At 39.4% G+C, this 26907-nt stretch overlaps 1 protein-coding gene across 2 annotated transcripts in view; it reads right to left on the bottom strand.

The window, feature by feature from the left end:
* Positions 1 to 26907, bottom strand: part of EXO1 (exonuclease 1) — a 42404-nt gene that overhangs the window by 9520 nt on the left and 5977 nt on the right. Inside the window, exons 6-12 of one of the 2 annotated variants that reach the window (XM_010384705.2) lie at positions 24045 to 24182; positions 22815 to 23027; positions 20844 to 21031; positions 20048 to 20144; positions 14118 to 14343; positions 9072 to 9315; positions 2233 to 2830 (exon numbers count right to left, since the gene is read on the bottom strand). In XM_010384705.2, coding sequence (XP_010383007.1) covers positions 2233 to 2830; positions 9072 to 9315; positions 14118 to 14343; positions 20048 to 20144; positions 20844 to 21031; positions 22815 to 23027; positions 24045 to 24182 — 1704 coding nt within the window. Of the gene's footprint in view, positions 1 to 2232; positions 2831 to 9071; positions 9319 to 14117; positions 14344 to 20047; positions 20145 to 20843; positions 21032 to 22814; positions 23028 to 24044; positions 24183 to 26907 lie in introns of both variants that reach the window. The other variant, XM_030936133.1, reaches the window with a different exon arrangement.

The following is a 26907-nucleotide window of genomic DNA, read 5'->3' as shown; positions in this document are numbered from 1 at the left end:
ATGACAAAGACGAGATAAAGATGGAGGTTCATAGTAAAAGAAACACTCTTCTAGTCCAGTATGCACAGTACTCAGGATGGACCAACCGAAGGCAAAGTGAAAGAAAGGGAAAAGAAAAGCAGAAGCCTCCAAGGCGGCCAAGGGTATGGCTCGGCAGCCTCTTAAAAACGTAAGAAGGGCCGAGTGAAGTGGCTCACGCCTGTAATCGCAGTATTTTAGGAGGCTGAGGTGGGGGTGGATCACCTGAGGTCAGGAGTTCGAGTCCAGCCTGACCAATATGGTGAAACCCCATCTCTACCAAAAAAACAAAAATTAGCCAGGTGTGGTGGTGTACACCTGTAATCCCAAATATTCAGGAGGCTGAGACAGGAGAATCACTTGAACCCAGGAGGTGGAGGTTGCAGTGAGCCAAGACTCTGCCACTGTACTCCAGCCTGGGCGACACAGCGAGACTCTGTCGCAAAACAACAACAACAACAACAACAACAACAAACATAAGAAGGAAGTCTCTGGGCCCACTCTGGCTCAGGAGGCTACCCGATTTGGGGAAAAAAAATGTAAAAAAAGGCACAGGGGACAGATTTTGGGTTCAAATATATGAATACATTTCAGCTTTCTCCAAATGAAAACAACTTATTTACACATTTTAATTTGGCTTTTTTCTTCAATTTCAGTCCAGTAGATCTCTACTTTCCTTTGGGAACTTGAATAAAATATTTTCTTCTTTAATAAATAAAAGCTATACTGATTTATTAGATGCTGTTCAATATTTGGAATTATCAGGTATCAAAACTCTGTCAAATATTACCATGGCTATAATTGTTCCTGCAACTTGGTCGGTTATTATAGTTCATAAAGATAAAGAAGGAATGTTATATTGGTTAATCTGAGATATTTCAGGTTTAATAAAAGCTACTGCCAACATGTCATTTAAAAATGTATCACTGGATCTTACGAGCAGTACAGTCACTTACTGTGTAACGATGTTTCATTCAACAGCAGACCATGTATTCGGTGGTCTGCATATTTGGATTGCATATTCAGTATTTTCACTATAACTTTCTATGTATGATACACAAATACTTACCATTGTGTTATAGTTGCCTACAATGTTCAGTTCAGTAACGTGCTGTACAGGTTGTAGCCTCAGAGCAATAAGGCTTTAGCATCTAGCCTAGGTGTGTAGTAGGGTAGACCATCTAGGTTTGTGTACGTTCACTCTATGATGTTTGTACAACGACCAAATCAGATCACCTAACAATGCATGTCTCAGAACACATAGTTAAGTAACACACGACTGTACTTATTTGGAGTTTTGATTTTATGTCAGAATACAAGATACATTATATATTAATAGAAGAAAAAACTGGTTAGGATGCTTTTATTAATTTAAAACAGAATTACAAAATCACTTGTATTACTGTTTTGTCTTGTCATAAGGCGTTTAGCAGGAATAAGAAGAGTAAATGAAAATCCATTTCTGAGGTACTAAAACTTAAGATGGATACATTGCATGAACAGGGCCACTTCCTTATAAGGTCTCTGTCTTTTTTTTTTTCTTTTTCTTTTTTGAGACAGTCTGGCTCTGTCCCCCAGGCTGGAGTACAGTGGCTCAATCGCGGCTCACTGCAACCTCCGCCTCCCAGGTTCAAGCGATTATCCTGCCTCAGCCTCCCGAATAGCTGGGATCACAGGCGCCCATCACCATGCCTGCCTAATATTTCTGCATTTTCAGTAGAGACAGGATTTCACCATGCTGGCCAGGCTGGTCTCAAACTCCTGACCTCAAGTGATCCGCTCACCTCGGCCTCCTAAAGTGCTGGGATTACGGGCATGAGCCATCACACTTGGCCCCTTATAAGGTCTTAAATGTTATCTGAATTCAAGAGCATATTAAGGATTTAAACAAACTGATAATAATTTTTCATTTCACAGATTATCACTCTGCGTAGGCTTTAACTGTGGCACACCTTGAGATACCCACCAGTGGAACACACAGTGATTTAGGAAATACACAGTTAATTTACATGTATTGGAGTTTAAAATGTGAAAGATACGGAGAAGTCCTTCAAATGAATAAAATGTGAACTTTCTGCACAGTAGAATTGAGAATGAAAAAAATTAATATAGCTCGTCATTTACAAATAGGAAAAATTTCCTGAATGATTTGAGTAACAATCTATTTTTTCTTACATATAAATTTGAAAAGGAAGCCTTCAGGATTTGACTTACCTCTGAATCGGACTCCTTACTAGAGCACTGAGAAAGCTTGGATGCATTTGAACTCTGCAGTGAGAATTCTCCACTTTCCTGGGACTGTGAAGAACACGCCCCTTCTCGTAAGGGATGAGCCTCATCATCACTGGACTCCTCGCTCTTTAACTGAGACACGTCAGACATACTAATCTCAGGCAGGGAGGTGGGGGAATCGCTTTTTCTTCGGAATTGCTGCAATGCTGTGCTTGGAGAGGGGCTTGGCGTTCTTGAAAAATCTCCAAGACCTCCAGTCCAACTAAAACAACTTCTTAGCGTTCCCAAAGTGGGTGGTGAAATTGTCCTTGTGAATTTGCTGCTCTTAAAAGAGTGGGACTCTTCATCTGTAAACACTGTTGCCTTGTCTGGAATATGATCACTTGGAATATGATTATTGGGCATGTCATCACTTGCATTATGTGCTACATTTGTGTCAACCAGCCTCTTGCCTTCTTGGTCTCCATACTCTGATTCATGCAGATTGTTCTCTTTATCTGTGACGGAAGTTTCATCCAGAGGCTGGCTGCTCACTTTGTTTGACACACAGTCAATAGAATCTGGAGAACTGCAAAAAAACCTAACAGAAAAAAAGGAATAGAAACAGTAAGTGTAAGTATTTTAGAGTTTTCTCAAGGGGTGTCAAGATTCAAAATGGAATAATTAATTTCTTTTTGCAAAAAGTCTCATAAATACATAATTTCATAAAGGCATAACAAATCTTAAATTTTAGTCAAAATTCAAATTTTGATTATGCCAACATTCACACATTTAGAATTCTATTTATGCAATGAATTTTTAGACAGGACTTTCTCTTTTTTGAGACGGAGTCTCTCTCTGTCACCAGGCTAGAGTGCAGTGGCACGATCTCGGCTCACTGCAACCTCCGCCTCCCGAGTTCAAGTGATTCTCCTGCCTCAGCCTCCTGAGTAGCTGGGATTACAGGCTCACGCCACCACGCGGGCTAATTTTGCATTTTAGTAGAGACGGGTTTCTCCATGTCGGTCAGGCTGGTCTCAAACTCCCAATCTCAGGTGATCCACCCACCTCGGCCTCCTAAAGTGTTTGGATTACAGGCGTGAGCCACAGCGCCCGGTCTAGAGAGGACTTTCTAAAAGCAGTCTTCTATATACACATGTACTTGGAACTTCTGTACTTTATTTATGCCTAATCATCATATAGCTGTTCTTTCCCTAAACTTATGGACTCTCAAATAGAAGATAAACTCTTTGAGGGCAGGTACTTCCCACATCTTTGTATCTTCCACAGTACCTAGGATGGGGCTAAAAGACGGTCAAACATATGAACAGATGTAGAAATATGCAACCAAAAGGACAATTTACAGCTATTCTCTCATATTTTGTGGGAAGCAAAATTAAAGAAATTAGCTATTTACCCTTCATCTTAGCTTTGCTCCTAGCATTATACCATCTGGGAACTTGTAATAGCATACTAATCTAGCAGCATGTTATATACCCTATAAACTTCTACACTCTTTTAAATATACAGGTTAAGACTTTCTTTCAAATCAATCATTAAACTCTATATTACTAAAGAGGTATCACTTACTTAGCATAGCAGCTTTGAAAAAGAAATTCCAATAAAAATGAAAGATCAGTATTATTGAGGAGGCAAGGAGAGTTTTTAGGTTTAAAAAAAATCCTAGTGTACATGATCAGATAAAACATAAAACTTAAAGAGAATTTACCTCCTTAGTAAGCATTAGCTCAAATCCAAGATAATGAACAGAATATTTACTGAATGCTAGAGAGTAAAAATCTTTTCTATCCTTTCACCAAATCCCTAGATTAGTTGTATGGGGAGGGGGCAGGAAGCAGTACATGGAAGAAAAGCTCTTACTAGGCTTTGCAGTAACAGAAAACATGAACTCCTAGACACGACTGCAAATTCATTTTTAAATCAACAGTAATTCCTGTGATGCCCAACTATTCTTCCACATATCATTTCCCAGGTAAAGAGAAGTGATAGTGACAATGCCAGGGTTATAAAATTAATTGGCTAGCAACAAACAGAATTAAAACTCAGAACCTTCCTCCCAACTGGCCTATACTGTTACTTAATTGACTTGTATTTCCAGATCTCGAAAGATAAAACGGGCATGTTTCTGTGATAACTACCTACAAAATAAAAATAATAAAGACTTAAAACAGGCTTCCAAAATGCAGGCAACTTGGTGACAACGTTTTACATGCTTGATATCTCCTTTTAGTTGCATTCTATTAAAAAGAGAGGAGTGGTAATGCTTGCATATATGGTAATGACTAGGCACTATGCCAGGTGCTTGATACGCAGAGTTTCTATTTACCTTCACAACAGACTTATGTATATAATCATCCATTTTTTATGAAGAAATAGGCTCAGGGAGGTGAACAGTGTGTGAAAGATGACTCAACTAAAAAGATGACAGAGTGAGAATTCAAATCCAGGCCTACTGGATTGTATGCTGCTTCCAATCCATTGTATCAACTGTGACTAGGAATTTTCCTACCACCAGTACTAACTATACAACCTTGAGAACGCTTAACCTTTCAGAGCCTCAGTCTCTGAACCCCAAATAGTGAAGAGAGCATCAATCCTGTGTATCTCATAATATTTTTGTGAGAAATAGAAAAACATGTAAAATTACTTTGAAAATTAACTTTGAAAACTAATTTAATAATATCCAGTTAATTAAAAAAAAATTTTTTTTTGAGATGGAGTCTCGCTCTGTCACCCAGGCTGGAGTGCAGGGGTGCGACCTCAACTCTCTGCAACCTCCTCCTCCTGGGTTCAAGCAATTCTCCTGCCTCAGCCCCCAGAGAAACTGGGATTACAGGTGCCTGCCACTACGCCCAGCTAATTTTTGTATACTTAGTAGAGATGGGGTTTCACTATGTTGGCCAGGCTGGTCTCAAACTCCTGACCTCAGGTGATCTATCCTTCTTGTCCTTCCAAAGTGCTGAGATTATAGGTGTGAGCCTAGTCCTATCTAGTCATTATTAAATGTTGCTATACAACGTAAGCCATAAAATGATACATCAAAGACTGACTTACTCCTGATAATTATTTCTCACAGAAAGCTGATAGAGAAAAAAATTGTTTCTCTAGGTATCTCTTAATGCACCCTCTGAACAAGTTGCTAGTGAAACATCTAAACTACATAAAGCAGCCATGTACAGTCTCAAACTAGAAGATTTCCTTACGTTTCTACAATGACTAAATAGGCAAGCCCTGTAGAGACACACAAACATTCTCATTTGTTGTCTCCAAAGAAGAGCTCAACGTGAAGCAGCAGCACAGGGAAACTCTACTCTCACCCCAGCGGAAAAACAAAACCAAGCTAGAAAAATTGTTCCAAGTGAGAGAAGTCAACTTTCTAGAAGTTTTTAATTAGTGTGTTTTGCTTTTTTTTTCTTTTGAGACGAAGTCTTGCTCTGTTGCCCAGGCTGGAGCACAGTGGTGTGATTTTGGCTCACTGCAACCTCTGCCTCCCGGGTTCAAGCAATTCTCCTGCCTCAGCCTCCCAAATAGCTGGACTACAGGCGCCCGCCACCACGCCTGGCTAATTTTTTGTATTTTTAGTAGAGACGGGGTTTTACCATGTTAGCCAGGATGGTCTCGATCTCCTGACCTCATGATCCGCCCACCTCGGCCTCCCAAAGTGCTGGAATTACAGGTGTGCGCCACTGTGGCTGGCCCAATCAGTTGCATATTATCTAGAATACTTTTCCATTTTTGTGGCCAATTTTTCATCATTCCACTATTAACAAGCACCTTTAATGAGGGTGAGTAGCAAAAGATTCAAAACCACTATTTAATCATATTGTATTGCAACTATTTCCTTGAGAAGACTCCATGGGAGAAGGGTTTGAAACATCACCTGAGGTGAGACTAAGAAACTACCAGTGGTTCATTCCTTCATGCTCATCTCCCATCATCATGGTTAGACAGAGCTGACTGCTGCCTGATCTATGAAACTTGAAAAGCAGGGCAGGGTGTGGTGACTCATACCTGTAATCTCAGCACTTTGTGAGGCTGAGGTGTGTGGACCACTTGAGGTCAGGAGTTCAAGATCAGCCTGGCCAAAATGGTGAAACCCTGTTTCTTCTAAAAACATAAAAATTGGCTGGGCGTGGTGGCGGGTGCCTGCAGTCCCAGCTACTCAGGAGGCTGAGTCAGGATAATTGCTTGAACTTGGGAGGTGGAGGTTGCAGTGAACCGAGATGGCGCCACTGTACTCCAGCCTGAGCGACAAGAGTGGAATTCCATCTCAAATAAAAATAAAAATAAAAAATAAAAAACGTGAAAAACAAAGACTACTCATTCGAAGTCTTCTAGTGGAATACAGCAGCCGGTAACTTTTCTCTCTTAGTGTTACTCTATCATGCCTAGATCACTTCTGACACTTATATTTCCTTTTTCATGTTGTGGCACCACCATCTAAAGTCAACATAATAAGAGTTACTTACTATATGTTTATCATCTACCTGTAAGGCACTGCCTTAGGTGCACTGCTGATAGTAACTCATTTACTCCTCTCATTGGTCCTAAGGCTGTCATAATTGTTAGCCCCCATTTTTAAAAGGAGAAAACTGAAGTGCCCAGAAGTTAACTTGTCAAGTCACACATCTTATAATGAACACAACAGGATTCAAATCCAGGGAGCCTGACTCCAGGTTCTAAATTCCTAATCCACAAATTAAACTGACTCTTCACAATCTCATGATTGCTCCCAGGGACTACGGCAACAGTCCACCTGATCCCTCTTGAACCCACTCTTCACAGGCACTCAGAATGGCTGACCTAAAACAGAGATCAAATCATACACCACCTCCCCTGACTAAAACCCTCTCAAAATTTCTTTTCTTTTCTTTTTTTTTTTTTTCTGGAGACAGAGTCTTGCTCTGTCTTACCCAGGCTGAATTGCAGTGGCGTGATGGTTCACTGCAACCTCCTCCCGGGTTCAAGCAATTCTCGTGTCTCAGCCTCCCAAGTAGCTGGGACTACAGGTGCACACCACCACGTCCAGCTAATTTTTGTACTTTTAGTAAGGACAGGGTTTCACCATTTCGTCAGGATAGTCTCAAACTCCACCTACCTCGGCCTCCCAAAGTGCTGGGATTATAGGCGTGAGCCATCATGCCCGGGGACCCTCTCAATGTTTCTATCGCCTCTAAAGACCTAAAGTTCCCACGTTGGGATACAAGCCTTCAGTGAATGGTCTCCTGCCTATTTCTGCTCCCCTCACCACCCACCTTTCCCCAGTTTGAATTCTGGCAGAGGTCATCACAGCACTGATGGACAGCAAGGAGTTGTCCTGGGCCCCATGCTGTTCCCCATCTTTACACCTTTCCTCAAGCTGTCTGACTCTACTGGGAAGGCACTTGGCACTGGTCTTTGCCTGTTTCACCTGTCATTTAAACCTAGGCAGGGACACCCAACACTCATCCCTTCCCTCTCACCCTTTCCAACCACTGCCCCAGCATTAGATGCCCCCTGAATGCCCTCAAAACACTGTATTCATGCCTTTATCTCTGTACTCACCATACTGTATGGAAAGATTTTTGTTTATGTATTTATTTTTCCAACTGAACTACAACCTTCTGGAAAACAAAAACTGTCTTTCTCATTTGTGAACTATGGCACCTGGCATGGTATCAGATTCTCACTTAATATTACAGCTCCAGTCATCTACATTAGAATATATCTCTGAAAACACTTTGCAAAATTGTATTAAGCCCTCAAAGAAACAAAAAAAGTAGGAAAAAAAAGGGGGAAAGGGAACTCTCCAAAAAACAGAAGTCTGTAATGCAAAATTAATAACAGGGACTACAATCCTCTTTTATTCTGATTCTGTACAGAGAGATTACAAAAGTACTAGAAGTTAAAGGGGTTTATATCAGAACTAAGACAATACATGATAAAACTATAATCAGATTAAGGCGGGTTCTATATCTGCTTCCCTCTAGACTCAATGTTTATTCAAGGCTCATCATCACTGGTCACTACAGAAATGCAAATCAAAACCACAATGAGATACCATCTCACGCCAGTTACAATGGCAATCATTAAAAAGTCAGGAAACAACAGATGCTGTAGAGGATGTGGAGAAATAGGAATGCTTTTACACTGTTGGTGGGAGTGTACATTAGTTCAACCATTGTGGAAGACAGTGTGGCAACTCCTTAAGGATCTAGAACTAGAAATACCATTTGACCCAGCAATCCCATTACTGGGCATATATCCAAAGGATTATAAATCATTCTACTATAAAGACACATGCACATGTATGTTTATTGCATCACTATTTACAATAGCAAAGACTTGGAACCAACCCAAATGCCCATCAGTGATAGACTGGATACAGAAAATGTGGCACATATACACCATGGAATACTATGCAGTCATAAAAAAGGATGAGTTCACGTCCTTGGCAGGGACGTGGATGAAGCTGGAAACCATCGTTCTTAGCAAACTAACACAGGAACAGAAAACCAAACACTGCATGTTCTCACTTATAAGTGGGAGTTGAACAATGAGAACACGTGGACACAGGGAGGAGAACATCATACACCTCGGCCTGTCGGGGGATGGAGGGCTAGGGGAGGGATAACATTGGGAGAAATACCTAATGTAGGTGACGAGTTGATGGGTGCAGCCAACCACCATGGCACGTGTATACCTATGCAACCAAACTGCACGTTCTGCACATGTACCCCAGAACTTAACGCATAATAAATTAATTTTAAAAAAAGACAAAATAAATACCAACAGAGTACATAATACAACAGACAATCAACATTCTGGAGACGTAACTATACCTGCTTCTGGTCCCTGGAACCACAACTACACCACTTTCTTCATTTTTCCTTTGTAAAAATGTTGCAAATTTATTTCTCGTCCTAGGTGGAGTGCTTACGCCCTTTTTGTTAGCAGGTCCATTTACCAGGTCAGGAACAAACACTTCAGAAGAGCTCGATGATTTATTGCCTTCACAGCTATTTCTCTTAGTCTTCTTTGTAAATGAAAGAGAATACTGACTCAACAGGTCATCTTCTGACAACTCTTCTAAATAAAAACAAAATTATCTATAAATCTTTGTTTCACATGTACTTAGAGATTTGGCCTTAACTTCAGTCTACATCACATTGTCCTAAAAATAAGGACTTATTTTTTTTTAAAAAAACCATGCCTCATAAAAGAAAACATAAGGATAAGGATGATTCAAAAAAATTCCCTTAGCTCCGTTTTATAATTTCACACATTAGTTTAAGGTTTAATATCAGCTGTTTATACAATTTCATGTTAAAATTACCCAAATCAAAATTTCAGAGCATAATCAATCCTGTGTGGCGATGTATTCATTATACTAAGGGTCTAATTTTGAATATAAAAAATTCTCCAGGAAAATTTATATGTAAATATATGGTTAATGATCAATCGTTAAAATGTTCCAATAAAACCAGCAGCTATTGATACATACGGTTTATGTGTTCTGGGTTTTGATGTATATTGTGACTGTCAAATAGTCCTAAGTAATTTGTGCTGTAGCTCTGATCCTCATTACTTCACTATGAGGCCCAAGAAGATTGCTGTATGTCAAATATATTCTGTGGTACTAAAATAAATCATAAGACTAAATAATAACAAAAGTTTAAAGTCTGAGATAGGTAAGTACATAGAGTCAGCACTAAGGTTCTTTGAATGACTGACTGATTCTGAGTCTGTACAGCTTCTCCACAAAGGTGTAAGTGCACACTACCGTAATCTTTGTGAAGTTGGTAAGACAGGTTAGGGCTACCAAAATACCAGAAACAAGATGTCTCATATTTTTAAGGCACAGATTTTTAAAAAGCTGTATCAGCAAATTAGATGTTGACTCCTGGCAAAAGTGAAATCTGTTTATTATGCAGGGAATTGTGAGTCCTTGCCGAAGAAGAAAAACAAGCGTTCCAGGCTCCCCAGCAAGGCTTTCAGAAGCCACACCAGATTAACCTCTTTTTTTTTTTTTTTTTTTCAAGAAGGTTATTAGCATAGCTGTTTGGGGACTCCGTAAGTTAAGCATGTTTTGAATTTGGCAAGACACTTGAGTGTCTCTCGCATCATCCTAGCAGACGATGCAAAGCGATATCTACTGTATGTTAGTTATGGGGATTTGCAGCAAGTTGCGCAGGCCTAGAAGACTACTACTGGCGACTGTTAGTCAAAAGGAAGTCTGTCTCCTATACTCCAGATTTCTGTACTTGCTCTGATTCAGTTAAACATTAGAAAAGCAGACATACTGCAACCAAAACTTTTAGACTCATCAATTTCCAGATGACATAGATAATACCCATTTGTTAGAAAATACAAAGGTTCAAACAAAAAAAAATCAACAGGCAGAACAATGAACTAAAATGAATTAAGATTATTGTAAGAGGAATGAGTTAACCCACATTTAAGTTTAAAATGTAACTAGACCTGGCTTAACAGCAAATGGCAAATATCAATTATCAACTCAGCAAATTCCAGCAAAATGCCAGATTGCAAGAATGTGAATGCAATCTTAGTTTGCAATAATACAAGCACAGGACTGAAATAGTGCCACAATTCTAAATATTTATTCTGTGGTAAGCAGACCACATTTCAATAATCATACTCACTTTAACACTTATGCTATTATTAACAACCTGTATTATATCTTGAATGTCCAAGGAACATAACAGCCTGGAAGAGAAATTTAGGAGTGTCACAATGGCTATCTTTAAATCATCTGAGGGGCTGGTACATAAAATAGGAATTAAACTTGCTCTAGTTCTTTTGTTTTGTCTCTGTGTTTGTGAGTGTAGAGAGGGGATAAAACCTATTGATAAGCTGTAGTTATAAAAGAGTAGACTTAGTCTGACATAAAGAACGTGTAAACTTGCTGATAGTGAGCTATCTACATAAAAGGGACAGCATATCTTGATCGTAGCAGAAGAAAATGAAAGAACATGTACAGGTCAGGAGCAGTGGCTCACACCCATATTCCCAGCACTTTGGGAGGCCGAGGCAGGTGGATCATGATGTCAGGAGTTCAAGACCAGCCTGGCCAACATGGTGAAACCCCATCTCTACTAAAAATACAAAAATTAGCCAGGTGTGGTGGTGGACGCTTGTATCCCAGCTACTCGGGAGGCTGAGGTAGAGAATTCCTTGAACCCAGGAGGTGGAGGCTGCAGTGAGCCGAGAACACGCCACTGCACTCCAGCCTGGGTGACATAGGCCACACTCTGTCTCAAAAAAAAAAAAAAAAAAGAAAGAACGAACGAACATGTATGTTCAGTGTACTTCTTCTATAACAAGTATATATTATATAACATACACAAAAACCTTTTATTTCATATGAAGAAACAAAGGTTCAGAGATAATTATCATGAAAATCATTTAGGTTCATAAGGAATCAGGATATTTCAGCTGAATATGTATCATCTATACCTAAATTTGAAAAATAAAAGCATGAACTAAAATCTGCAAGTCTTTAATTGTTGCTATTTCATTCACTGATGTAGATGTCTGAGGGAAGGAAGTTAAGAGAGAAGGAAGCAATTATAATCATTCTTTCCATGTTAAACATCCTCTATGGTGAAAATATTCCCATGTTTCCCCAATACCTAGTATATTACTCTCAGCACTTCTGTTCAATATTGTACTAGAGATTCTAGTTTCCTTTCCCCATTTAATTGTCTTGGCACATCTGTTCAAAATCAGCTGACCACATATATGTGGATCTTTTTCTGAACTCTGTTATTCTGCACCAAATCTCTCCTTACCTATCTTTACATCAGACACACTGTTACATCACACACTGTGGTTTATAGGAAATCCTGAAGTCAGGCAGTTCAAAAGAAAACAAGCTTAGATTCTTATACTAAGAAAAATCAATAAAAGGTATCTAAACTGGAAAAGGAGAAGCAAGATTGTCTTTATTCACAGGAGACATAGTCATTTATATAGAAAATCCTGTATATTCCACAAAAGAGATACTAGAACTAATACGTGATGTGAGCAAGTTTGCAAATATATGATTAATGTACAAAAATCAACGGTATTTTTATAAACCATCAATTAACAACTAGAAAACAAAACTGAAAACACTATTTACAGCAGCATCAAAAATCTGATATATAAAGATAAATTTGACAACAGATATGTTAAGATCTGTACAATGAAAACTACAAAGCATTAAAGACTTAAATGAATGAATCAGAAAACTCAGTATTGTTAAAATGTCAACTTTCTCCAAATTGATGTATGGATTCAACTAAATCACAATAGACTTTTTATTTTTATTTTTTATCTGTTTTGAGACAGTGTCTTGTTCTGTCACTCAGGCTGGGGCACAGTGATGTGACCATGGCTCATTGCAGCCTCAAACTCCGAGGCTCAGGTGATCCTCCCACCTCAGCCTCCTGAATAGACGGGACTACAGATACTGCATCACCATATTCGGCTAACTTTTTAAAAATTTCTTTTGTTTTTATTTTTTGTTTTACGATAATGTATTCTGAACTAGTAAGACCCTTTGAGCAGGGAAGCTGCAGCTTTGGAGAATAACCAGCTGACAGCTTTCTTAATTTCCTCTGCCTTCCAGGTTCAAGTGATTCCCCTGTCTCAGCCTCACAAGTAGCTGGGATTACAGATGGGTGCCACCATGCCCGGCTAATTTTTTGTATTTTTAGTAGCGATGAGGTTTTGCCATGTTGGCCAGGCTGGTCTTGGAGCACCTGATCTCAAGTGATCTGCCTGCCTCGGCCTCCCCAAGTGCTGGGATTATAGGTGTGAGCCACTGCACCGGTCCTAAAATTTTTTTTTGTAGAGACAGGGTCTCACTATGTTGCCAAGCCTGGTCTTGAACTCCCAGGCTCAAGCAATCCACCTGCCTCGGCCTCCCAAAACAGTTGCAGTTAAGTAGGTGCAAACCACTATGCCTGGCCTTTTTTTTATAGAAATTAAAAAGCTAAATTCTAAAACGTACATGAAAATGTGAAAAACACAGAATGGCCAAAACAACTTTTCAAAAGAAAACAAACTTAAGAGACTCACGCTGTCCCACTTCAAGATTTCCGATAAAGCTACAGTAATCAAAAGTTTGTCTGATGTAAAGATAGGTATGGAGAGCAATGGTATAGAATAACAGAGTTCAGAAAAAGATCCACATGTATGTGGTCAGCTGATTTTAAACAGATGTGCCAAGACAATTAAATGGGGAAAGGAAAACTTTTTAACAAAGGGTGCTGGAACAATTGGACAGCCATATACACAAGGTGAAAAAAAGCCATAATCCTTACATCACATCATATTAAAAAAAAAAAACTAACTCAAAATGGCTCACAGGCTAAAACTGTAAAATGTAAGAGCTAAAACTAATGATGATGCGTGGCTGTGTCCCCACCCAAATCTCATCTTGAATTGTATCTCCCATAATTCCTATGTGTTGTGGGAGGGACCTGGTGGGAGGTAACTGAATCATAGTGGCTGTTTCCCCCATACTGTTCTCATGGTGGTGAATAAGTCTCATGAGATCTGATGGTTTTATGAGGGGAAACCCCTTTCACTGGGCTCTCACTCTTCTCAGTTTGCCACTATGTAAGACGTGCCTTTCACCTTCCACCATAATTGTGAGGCCTCCCCAGTCATATGGAACTGTGCGTCCATTAAACTTCTTTCTTTTGTAAATTGCCCAGTCTCGGGTATGTCTTTATCAGCAGGCGTGAAAATGGACTAATACAACCATAAAACGTCTAGAAGAAAACAGGAGAAAATCTTCACGACTTTGCATTGGGCAATAATTTCTTAAATATGACCCATATTCACCAGCATTTTGCAAAACTGAAATAAATACGTACCACTTCTTGGTCTTTTCACAATGGATGATTTCCTCGGGAGATTTAACCCTTTAGTACTAATCACTCGTTCCACTCCCACAGTACTTGGATTTTCCTTCAATCGTGGGGCATCTGAAACAATACCCGACTCTGGTCTGGGAGAATAATTCCTATGCCAAATGCTGCTAACATTAGCTGACTTTTGACATGTTTTGTCATCCCAACTACGACTTCTTGAATGGGCAGGCTAGAAAAGGAAAAGGAAAAAGGTTATTTGCAGAAAGAAAATAATCAATTTATTTCATTCTGTATCAACATAAATTATAAATAAACATCTTAAGTTACCCTTAAAAAGAACAGCTGTTGATGAAACAGCTGTCCTTGAATAACATTTCCTACTTTGCTGGTCCTATACTTTTCCATTAAATGTTTCTTATCTTCCTAGGCCTGTTTTTCTTCTGAAGAGAGTCAAGCAACTTTGTTAGCTCATTAAAAAAAAAAAAAAAAAAAAAAAAAAAAAAAAAAAAATCAAGAGCGAGAGCAGGTGTAGAAAAAAAAATTAAAAGCAAACAAATAAATAAAAATCTTCCTAATACAAATGGTGCAAGAAATAAGACTGTAACTGAAGAAATGTGGTCAGGAAAAAGGTGTCTTTAAAATGGAAAGCAGCCAGGCACGGTGGCTCATGCCTACAATCCCTTCATTTTGGGAGGCCGAGGCAGGCAGATCACTTGAGGTCAGGAGCTCAAGACCAGCCTGGCCAACATGGTGAAACCCCGCCACTACTAAAAGTACAAAAACTAGCCAGGTGTGGTGGCATGCACCTGTAATCCCAGCTACTTGGGAGGCTAAGGCAGGAGAATCACTTGAACCCAGATGGCGGAGGTTGCAGTGAGCCGACAGGGAGACTCCGTTTCAAAAAAAAAAAAAGTTACTCACAATTACTGCATATTTTGGAAGACAAGGATCTAAGAGGATGTCAAAGATATTCTAATAGAGAAGGACAGCCAAAGGAAAAAAATTAGCAAAGATACAAAAAAATATCATTACAATCCCACCTGACAGAAATCCCACATGAACTCAGAATCTAATCTAAGCCTTTCACTTAAAGAAAGGGAAAAATAAAAATAAATAAAACAGATGACATTATTCAGAACACCCTTTGAGAATTAATAAGGAAGGTAATTTAACTGAAGGAATGAATGTAAAAAAATAGCTTTATCAGTATGGCTCACTGGCATTAGATCCCACTGATGGTTTTACTAAATAAAAGAGAAATAGACAAGTAGAAAACCAGACTGGGAAAAATAAATTTTAGATTAAAAAAAATTCATTTGGTGTACAATTATGGTTCCTACAGAAATTTCTCTGAGAAGGATAAAAATCTGACAGGGATTTGAGCTAATGAAGGATGGCCATCTTAGCGTTCCATAACATTGCCATTGGTAATGGGACATACTCAACACAGCCAACTATTTTTGAGTTTGTGAGACAAAGGAAAAGCTTAAGAATCATTCTTAATGAAATTACAGGCTGGGTGTGGTGGCTCACACTTGTAATCCTAGCACTCTGGGAGGCCGAGGTGGGCGGATCACCTGAGGTCAGTTCAAGACCAGCCTGGCTAATATGGTGAAACCCCATCTCTACTAAAAATACAAAAATCAGTCGGGCGTGTTGGCACATGCTTGTAATTCTAGCTACTTGGGAGCCTGAGGCAGGAGAATCACTTGAAACTCAGAGGCAGAGGTTGCAGTGAGCTAAAATCATGCCACTGTGCTCCAGCCTGGGTGACAGAGCGAGATTCCAACTCAAAATAAAAAAAAAAAAATTATAATGCTGTGGCCAGGTGTGGTGGCTCCACATGTGTGACCTCAGCAGTTTTGGAGGCCAAGGCAGAATGACTGCTTCAGGCCAGGAGTTCAAGACTAGCCTGGGCAACATAGTGAGACCCCACATACACACACACACAAAATCAGCCAGGCATAGTGGCATGTGCCTGCAGTTCCAGTTACTCAGGAGGTTTGATGCCAGTTACTGAAAATCGCTTGAGCCCAGGAGCTCTGATGGTGCCACTGTACTCCAGCCTGGAGGACAGAGAAAGAGACCCTGCCTCAAATAAAAAAAAAGAAAGAAAGAAATGATAAATACTATCAATAGTTCAGATGTGTAAAGATAGGGCTTTTCAGTCTCCTTCTTTCCATAATCATTCCTCAAAACAATAAGAATAAGAAACACAAACTTCATCTGCAATAAAATTAGGAGATAATCTGTGTTTGGATGAACGGAGGCAAGATGGCGCACTTCCGGGTTCTTCATCCCCCCCCCAACTTTTCCCGCGCGCGGGAAAATCCAGCCGGCGACCTGGGACGGTGCAGACCAACTAGGCATGCGCCAGGTGATGTCACTCTGAAGAGACCAAGATTTACCTGGTCGCACCTGCGGAATGCCCCCGGACACGCCCGTGCCCCGCCTATCGCCCTCCCACTCCTAGAAAAGCCGCTCCGGAGGATCGCCACGCGCAGACTTCCCAGCTTCCCCACTGTGGTCGGTTCCCCACTGCGGTGGGGACTGTTGGAACTCCGTCCGAGAGCTGTACGGGTGACTCTGGGGGCCCCTTTTGTCGGGGGCCAACAGACCTCTCCCTACCCACCTTCTTCCCTTGAAGCTAGGTGACCAAAATAAACTTGCAGTTTTGCTCCTACCCTTGCCTAGTCACTGGTTCTTTTGTACCCGCTCTGGTGGTCTTAGAAAAACAAAACAATCTGTAACGTCTAAACCACAGTGAAGAGAGAATATAGATGGAAGAAATTAAAAGACTTTGTTGGCAGAAGAGAATATCAAAGAGAAGCCAATTCCATCTACAGAAACCTGGAGAAAGGCTTGAGAATTAAAGCCTGGGAATTACAGAAGCCCCTGGTGGGGGGATAACTCACTAAAGAGAGGATTATTTGACCCCTTGTCCCCATCTCCAACCTGACCACACAGTCAAGTCAACAAACATCTACCTGCCTTCAGAACTAGAACAATTGAAACCCACAAAGAGTAACAGACGTAGCAGGCATTTCTGAAGGTAGAGAGATTCATTTGTCTGAAAACAGAGATGAAACAAAAGGCTAAATATTCAATGGCAAGGAACCATGCATGCTACCCTTTCCTGGCCTGTCCCAACTCACTTTCCCTATCCTGCTTTCAAAATACAGCCAGCTGAAGTTTAGACACCCTTGGCAGACATCTCTTTTTGGAAAAATGTAACTGTGCAGAGAACATTCCAACATTGGAGAATTCACAAAGCAAATCTAATGTGTCACCAACCACATCACACGAGAATGACGTCCAACATCAGGAGCCCCACTCACTCCCACAGCGCCCCCCAGGAGCTTTTCGGGGCCCCTTCAAATATGGCGGCACAGAAGTTTCCACCATGAGGGAGGAAATATCAACACAGGAGAAAAGGACACAGCAGTTACACAGTAGAAGAAAACTCAAAAAATTATCATATTCTGAGAGAGAAAGATAAGAGATGACATCCAAATCTTCAAAAAAAAGTACAATTAGAGTCCCTAGATATAAAAACATGATAGAAGTAAACAATTCAACAGAATTTCCTGCACTGATAGAACAGCTCTGTGTTGTCCAATGTTAGCCACTAAGCACTTGAAAGGTGGCTACTCTAACTGAATAACTAAAATAGAAATTTTATTTAATTTTAACAAATGTAAATAGCCACACATGGCCAGTGGCTACCATATTAGACGGGGCAAAGTGAGAAAACAGGGAAATGGCAACCTGAGTGGAAGGTTTACATAAGTGAAGTTGATAAAGTTCATTTTTAGTGTTGTTATGGATTTGTGCTCGCTTGGTAGGCCTGGCTTATTTCCGCTTACAATGGATCACCAGTTTGTTAGGGCTCATCTTTTCTAGGCTTACTTTTTTTCTCAAGATCTGGTTCCTTTACATGGTAAACACTAAGACAGTCTTAGTCCATCCATAATGAACAATCTAAGAATTCCCTTAATATATCACTTTTTCTACATACATTGCTTTTTTGTTTTTTAGTCTGAAATCACTCACCCATCTTGAAAAACTCTACTAATCCTTGCAAACTGAGGATACACATCAGTTTCTCCTTGAGCAGACAGTAGAGAGCTTGGCTTGGAGTCACAGCTTCCCTATTTATTAAAATGGTGAGCTGGAAAAGTTACTTAAGTGTCTTCTAGTGTTTCCTCATCTGTAAAATGAGAATGGTGCTGACTTCAGAGGCTTTCTGAAGAGTAAATGAGTGACTATGTCTAAGGTGTTTAAAAGAGCACCTGGAACATAGTAAATGCTCAGAAAATGTTTGCCATTATTATGAAGCATTCTCTTAGGTGGAGTGAGGGACATGCTTTTTGTTTCTACAGAGCCTAGAATACATCTTTAGTATAGCACTTACCCCATTTCTCTCCATAGAATCACATCTCCTTCCTATTTAGGCAATGGGCATTTGACCGGCAAGAATCTTACTTTTCCTATATTTCTCATTTTTCTTCATATTCCAGAACCCTAGCTAACCTAATTACATTGTTTCGGTGCTTGACAAATGTTTAGTAAAGCAATAAAGTAGTGAGCAAGAATTAAACTGGAAGCTTGGGGAAAGAAGCAAATGTTAACCAGAAGGACAACTCAAAGAGGCAAGAGGTTGTAGCAATGAAATGGAAGCCAAAGTTTATTTCCAAGTTTTCCGGTGTGAGACCTATAGGTGACACTCATTCACTCAACATATAAACATAGTAAAACATCATACAGCAGTGAGGACCACCAAGTTCCGCCTTTATGAAGACCACATTCTATTGCAAAGAATCAGAAAAGAATAGAAGCATAATGTTGTGCAGTAGTAAGTGCTAAGTAGAAACATAAAAGAGAAATGTGATTCAAAGTTGATTAAAAACATGAAGAGTTTAGTTTTGCCTATGAATAGACTTGAGGAAATCAGAGCTGCAAGAGACAGTGAGAATTCTGTGGTTGGTGTACAGGAAAGAGACTGGAGTAAAGATGGAGATGTGAGTTCTTTACGTAAATGGGATTAAAGCCCTATGGATTTACCTAAGGAAGAAATGTAAACAGAAAAGAGAAGAGAGGATAAACAGGAATACAAAGAGAAAGAGAATGATGGGAGATAGTATCTTAAGGAATACATACAATACTGAAGAAGCAGAAGAAAACAGCAAATTGTGGCCAGGTGCGGTGGTTCACGCCTATAATCCCAGCACTTTGGGAGACCAAGACAGGCGGATAACCTGAGGTTGGGAGTTTCAGACCAGCCAGGGCAAAATGGAGAAACCATGTCTCTACTAAAAATACAAAATTAGCTGGGCGTGGTGGTGCATGCCTGTAATCCCAGCTACTCGGGAGGCTGAGGCAGAATGGCTTGAACCTGGGAGGTGGAGGTTGTGGTGAGCTGAGATCACACCACTGCACTCCAGCCTGAGCAACAAGAGTGAAACTGCTGTCTCAAAAAAAGGAAAAGAAAAGAAAAGAAAAGGGCAAATTGTTTAAAGAAACAGCAGGGCATGCATTAAATATTTGTTAAATTGTGCATGGGTGAAAAAACAGCTTTAACTCCCGAGCATTCCTAGGTTTGGGTCTTCAATAAAGTCAAATGCCACAGAAGCTGAACAGGGTGAGATGAGAAAAAAAGGCATCAAATACTTGGTATAGTCAAAGAAATGCTCAAGGATAAGGGTTTGATAATAAATAAGTCACTTCTTTAATTTTAAAAAATTAACCAATATCCCTATGCTCTAATACATGTAATTTCTCTAGGATCAAGTTGTTTTTAATGTACACTCCTACACAGAGCCTGGATATAGAAATGCTTAAAAGACGCTTTAGTGTATGAAGATTTGCCTTTAATCACAGCTCTTGAGACATAACTAAAATGTGTTTTCATAGAGTGGTCATCAAAACGTTACCATAGCAGTGTCTGGATTATAGTCATCGATCTGTTCAAAAGTATTTATATCTTTATTTCCAAGTGCTATTTGAAGAGCTATGGAATCATCAACATATCTAGGTTAGTAAAATTAAGGAAAAAGGTATTTATTAACAACCAACCAAATGATACTAAACTAAGATGGAAAAATGTTGTCTACTGTCAAAGAAAATCCATACGTTTATGGCTTAAATGGAGTCTCCTTACTTTACGCATCAGCATTACTGAAAGCAAAGACACAGTTTGCTAGTCTCTATCTGTCCCTGCAGGAGTTGGTGTCTTCTGACGAGGGCCCATGCCATCACTGACTCCCTCCCTTTCAAGAGAAACAGAGGGGAAAGTCCTAGCCACCACCTAAGTGACTCAGGGCTCCGAATCAGCCTGCATGCACATGGCCGGTGGCTATGGGAAGGGCATCCCCTCCTGGTGCACTCAAATGCCCAGAATGCTCCTCCTGGTAAGTTGAGCTTGCTTGCCACAAGGAGGTCCTCTCAAGAGCCACCTTTGGAATGTGTACCGTAAGTGACGGACCCTGTGTATGCTCCTGTCAGTCAATCTAAGGAGAATGCATAGCGGATGAGCCTTTGGTTTATGAACAAAAAGTTGTTCTAAATTTTTACTAGCATGGTAATTTAAATGAACAATATACAGATTTCACTATAAAAAAAGCAAAAAATAATTTGCAAGCTTTTTACTAAATGCCTCACAAAAAATATCACCATAAAAATATTGAAGAAAAATACTCAAATTCTACCATTCTGGTTCAGAAAGGATACTGCCCAGCGTAGCTTAGTGTTTCAGGATCAACATCATCTTCATAGGCGTTCAGAGGAATAAGTTTCCTTTTGATGGGATCAAAAACTAGCTGATAGAGGAAGGTATTGTTGGCCCGAATAAATCCTTTGATGTAATCCTCTGGTACCGTGATATTCATCTTGAGATAATGTCCAATTTTCTTGATAACCTAACAATGCATGCAAAAATATTTTATCTGCAACTAAAGAACAGGGAACATATTATCCTCAAGGCTGATTGATTTACATTACAGGGTCATGAAGAGGGATTGAAACATTAACTGCTTTCATCTACATTAAAAAATTCTACCAGCTAACACAACCATGTTGTATCACTTAAAATTCTAAGTCTCATAACTAGTATTTTCTTTGTTTTTTCTATTACTAATTTGAAGGATAAAAACATACAGTTACATAATACATCGAGTTTGTGTTTCTAGGTGTAACTCTGAGATACATTATTCATTCAACTTCAAAGTCCTTTTTATCAAGAAAGGAAAAAACAAAGAACATCCAAAACCTGAGAATTAAAAAAATCCAAATATTCCGAGATATTTTTAAACCAAGTTGACATTCTGATTTCTGTGACAGTCATGGATGCTTAAAACTGGAAAGGATCCTAAACATTGCACAGTAAATTCATAGACGAAAAAGGGAAGACCCAGAGAACCAAAGGGATCCTGGAGTCACAGGCTAGTTAAGGCATGTGGTCCTATTCCCACCTGGGACCCTATCTTCCAACCTGGAGATCTTTCCATTACATCACATCACTCTTAGCCCTGAAGACTCATGCCTTGTACTCTTGGAAACAGAAAAATGGAATTTCTGCTCTGCAAACTGTAAGGGCTTTAGAGAATATCCAAGGGGGAAATGAGCTTTTTTGATGTTTATTTTTTAACAGAAACTACAAAGTAGTGATGTCCAGAGTCTCAGAATTTTCCAGAGGATATATGACACATGATATCAAATGAGACTTAATGAGGCAGCAGATACAGGTTGGGTACACATTATTCAAAATGCTTGGCACCAGAAGTATTTCAGATTTTGAATTTTTTCAGATTGTGAAATATTTGCATACACACATTATGAGATAACTTGGGGATGGGGCCCAAGTCTAAACATAAAACTCATTTACATTTCTACACACTGAGAGCAAGAGGGTGAAGGAAAAAAAACTCAATTTATGTTTCAGATAAGCCTTACACACATAGACTGAAGGTATCTTTATACAGTATTTTTAATAATTTTGTGTACCCTTCACATGAGATGAGGTGTGGAATTTTTCACTTGCCATGCCAGGACTCAAAAAGTTTTGGATTTTTGAACATTTCAGATTTTTGGATTAGGGATGTTCAACTTGTATACAAACACAGCTGTCTTACTATTAGGCCACATTAAAGAGATTTGCATAAATGCATGATTCCTCTCTCTCATAATTTTTATTTTTCATAAAAGCATGCTATTTATGCTAACATGTAATGAGTTTATTATAAAGTTTAAGTGAATTGATAAACATTTAAATTTATTTTAATTTTTAATTCAGTAAATATCAATAGCTATTGCCTACATAAACAAAAAATATTACCATAAAGAGCTTGAGGAGGGTAAATGGATCTTAAGACCAAAAAGTTTGAAAACCACTACTATAGAGTTATAGCACAGAAGTCAAAAGACTCTGAGTTTAATTTTACCCTATAATATTTTGCCCTTGAGACTCTTTATACTAGTCTTTATTTTAAAAATCACTACTTTTTTGCCAATTGCAGAAAACATGATTTTCCCAATATATGGTAGTTGCTAAAGCAAAGTTCTAGTGCCTCAGTCATTTGCTCCTTTTAGTAATGTAATATAGGTGATTCACATAACAGAATATTTAAATCCATATTCTGATTTATTATTTTATTAAGGAAATGCTTCAGAAACTGAATATGACATTTAGCAATTCACTCTTACCTTTACTATATCTGGATTATTGGCTAGTCTTAGGACTTTGCATGCTTTTGCCAATCCAATCCCACGCAGTGATGAAAGGTAGTCACAGCCTGAAAGAATACACATGTAACGAAACTTCTCTTCTGTGAATACATCCCCAAGTTGTCTGCACATTCCTAGCCGAGCTTGATCAATTTCAAGTCCATTTCCAAACTGGTCCATCTTTAAAATCACCTTCAAAAGGAAGGGAAATTGTTAATACCTAGAAGGGCCACTTTTATTTGTCATTATCTAAGCCACTGCAATAATTTTAAGAAATCTTTCTTGTTCTTCACCATAACACTGAAAGAGAGGAGACACAGATAGACAGGCTGATGACTACAAAGTTTACAAATAAATTATGCTGAAGCACAGGATACAACCAGACAAGGCTATACAGCCAGGACTCAATTGTCACAATTCTGGTATAAAGAAAGATCTTTTTGCATCTCTTTATTTCCTACTTATGTTACAGGGTTGACATGATAATCAAACAGTAATGCATACAAAAAACATTTTCTCTTTCTCTGTCACTTGTACCTTTTCAGTAATCTTTTTCCTTATTGTTGAAACAACGCATGTTTATTGTAGAAAATTTGGAAAATATAGAAATTCAGGAAGAAAACAAGTCATCCATATTCCCTCATTTATCACTGTAACCTAGCATTAATTAACCTTTTGATAGAGACCCTTCTAGTCATAAATACAGGCATTAACAAAAATGAGAACATCCTGTAGTTTTGTATCTTAATTCTCCCCTAAAGTTTTCCATGAAATAGTTTTATACATAATTCTAAATAACTGCATTGCAACCCATTAGTACATAAGTTAGCATACCTAACCTAATCAAGAAAGATAAAGCATATGTTGTCATTATTAAAAAATAAAACTGATAGGTCCACATTCTACTAAAGAATTTGCATAAAACAATAACAAACCCCTCAACCTTAAGGGCTTATTTTGAAAAAGTGTCCAGAGGACACAAACATCAAGCAGCAAAACCCTTCTTTTCATTTTAAATAATTATTCACATTATAAAAATAGATGCCAGTTGCAAATATTCTATTAAAATAATTTATTTTATAAAACTTTATAAGTATTATAAGTATTATAAATTATAATAATTTCCTGGACAGGAAAAACGGCAGCTTCTTGATTTACACTACTCCTATCTACATAGAAAAGTACTATACAGTAGTCAGAGATGAGTACCTTTTTACAGCCAAAAGCTAGGAGATCCGAGTCCTCTGTAATTATGGCTTGTACAATTCCCACTTTGTTAAGATAGGCCAACTGCGCATCAGCTTCATAGGGAGCCACGAGGCAATCCACGCCCTGAGACCGGGCAGCCTGGAAGAGAATCAAAGGGAATCTCTAGCTCGGCATTTGGAAAGTACTAAACAACTTCTTGTTTCAAACCCACTTTATTACTAGCCTCAGCACACATATGCCAATATTACTTTGAGAAACCCTTTCCTTTGAAGTCGAGTTTTTCTACTGTAAGTTTCAGTATATGTTGAACTAATGATATGGCCACTAAGACATTTTTTAAAAATCAATTTATAAAACTTGGAGAAAAGAAATACTGCTACACAGCCAGAGGAAAAAAGAATCCTACAAGTTACACAAGTCATTATTTTATTTTTTGGAGATAGGTTCTGGCTCTGTCACCCAGGCTGGAGTGCAGTGGTGCCAGCTGGCAGGGCGCACTGCAGCTTTGACCTCCTGGGCTCTGGGCTCAGGTGATCTTCCCACCTCAGCCTCCCGAGTAGGTGGGACTACAGGTGCATGCCATCATGCCCAGCTAATTTTTTTGTATTTTTTGTGGAGACAAGGTTTTGCCATGTTGTCTAGGCTGGTCTCAGACTCCTGGACACAAGTGATCCACTCGTTTCAGCTTCCCAAAGTGTTGCCATTGTAAGAGTTGAGCCATTGTGCGTGGCCCAATTATTTTATATTACAGAAAGCTTCCATCTTAAGAATGGCTATGTTCCAAAAATATACATTTGTTTGGAGTTTTGAATATATGTTCACCATAAAAATAACAGGTTGTCCTGTCAGGCTACGAAAGTCAGTGTACTGACATAGTATTGATAAAATTATAGACCATATTCAGCAATGTCTTGGGGGAAAATATATACATATATATTTTATATACACACATATATAACTCTCCTCTAATAATATATCTTACATATATATTATAGACTATAGCACTATATTTAAACCAATGCATTATGAAAAAATACTTTTAAAATAACCTTGCTAAGAAAAACAGTCCCTATCATAGCCTCTGTGTCAAAATCTAGCCAGTTGGAACTGGAACTTCCATGTTCTAAATTATGGGAAAGTGGTTCCCAAGGCCTGAAGAGAGGCTCTGGGAAGTTAAAAAAAAAAAAAAAAAAAAAAAAAAAAAAAAAAAAAAAAAAAAAAAAAAAAAAAAAAGAAGGAAGAAAAAAAAGAGGAGGAAAGAGGTATCAAGATCCTGCTGTTATCGGCCGGGCGCGGTGGCTCAAGCCTGTAATCCCAGCACTTTGGGAGGCCGAGGCGGGCGGATCACGAGGTCAGGAGATCGAGACCATCCTGGCTAACACGGTGAAACCCCGTCTCTACTAAAAAATACAAAAAACTAGCCGGGCGAGGTGGCGGGTGTCTGTAATCCCAGCTACTCGGGAGGCTGAGGCAGGAGAATGGCGTGAACCCGGGAGGCGGAGTTTGCAGTGAGCTGAGATCTGGCCACTGCACTCCAGCCTGGGTGACAGAGTGAGACTCCTTCTCAAAAAAAAAGATCCTGCTGTTATCAATTTTGGTGGCAATTTGCTATTTTTCTCATTTTTTTTCTTTTTTTGTCCAGCCATAGTCCTGCTCTCATCCTTTCACACCACTATTTATGTCCGATCAGGGCTTCTCCTCTACTTCCACAGTCGATGCAGCCTCTCTTCTCCCGACGACACAGAGCACACATTTCCTTATACATCACACTTTCTCCTGCATCCCATCCTTTCCTTCTAGCTTGACCCATAAAGAGCCAGAGACTCAAATGACAAAGCCAAAATTGGAACTGTAGTGCCTATTTTAGCTCAGGAACTGGATGTCAGAACTGTAAGCTAGAAAAAGCTGACTCCATTTATATCATACCTTTAACAGGCTGGGCACGGTGGCTCACCCCTATAATCTGAGCACTTTGGGAGGCCGAGGTGGGCGGATCACCTGAGGTTGGGAGTTCAAGACCAGTGTGACCAACATGGTGAAACCCGTCTCTACTAAAAATACAAAATTAGCCAGGTGTGGTGGCACATGCCTGTAACCCCAGCTACTTGGGAGTCTGAGGCAGGAGAATCGCTTGAACCCAGGAGGCAAGGGTTGCAGTGAACCGAGATCGTGCCATCGCGCTCCAGCCTGGGCAACAAGAGTGAAACTCTGCCTCAAAACAAACAAACAAACAAAAAAAACACAACATCTTTACCAAGCAGGCTCTAAAAAGGGGAAAGTGAGGGCTGGGACTGTGGGCACCTTGACACTAAGATTTACAGGAATAAGGAAAGAAGTTGCTGCAAGGAGGAGGTGAAAGGGAGCAGAAGTCTGTAGGGTGCCTGGGGCAACGAAGCTAAGTCACAGATCTCTGTCATTCAAGAGTGCCAGTTACAGTAAGTGTTGAAGACTATAGGAGAGCTGGGTGAGACCGATGCCTCCAGGAATTTGTTCCTTCCATCTCTTTATTTTTTTTTATTTTTAACAGAGACAGGGTCTCATTATGTTGCCCAGGATGGTCTCAAACTCCTGAGCACAAATGATCCTCCTGCCTCAGCATCCCAAAGTGCTGGGATTACAGGTGTAAGCCACCGTGTCTGGCCCTGTTCCTTCCATTGCTATGGAACAATATGACTAAAGAGAGAGCCTTACTTATTTATGTCTTAGGATTTCTCCTCGGAAATTGTTGAAGTCTTCTCTAACTAATGATGCTGTTCCCTTCTTCTTCTGACATCTGCCCTTTACTTGAAGTTAGACCTAGAACAATTTTCCAACCTTGATTTTCTTCCTCTCCCATTAATAAACAAGGTGTAACTAGCTTTGG

Source organism: Rhinopithecus roxellana, chromosome 8, assembly GCF_007565055.1.
Source record: "Rhinopithecus roxellana isolate Shanxi Qingling chromosome 8, ASM756505v1, whole genome shotgun sequence".
In the NCBI taxonomy this organism is placed as follows: Eukaryota; Metazoa; Chordata; class Mammalia; order Primates; family Cercopithecidae; genus Rhinopithecus; species Rhinopithecus roxellana.
The sequence above is the reverse complement of the archived record's forward strand: the minus strand, read 5'-3'. Positions and strand labels throughout refer to the sequence as shown.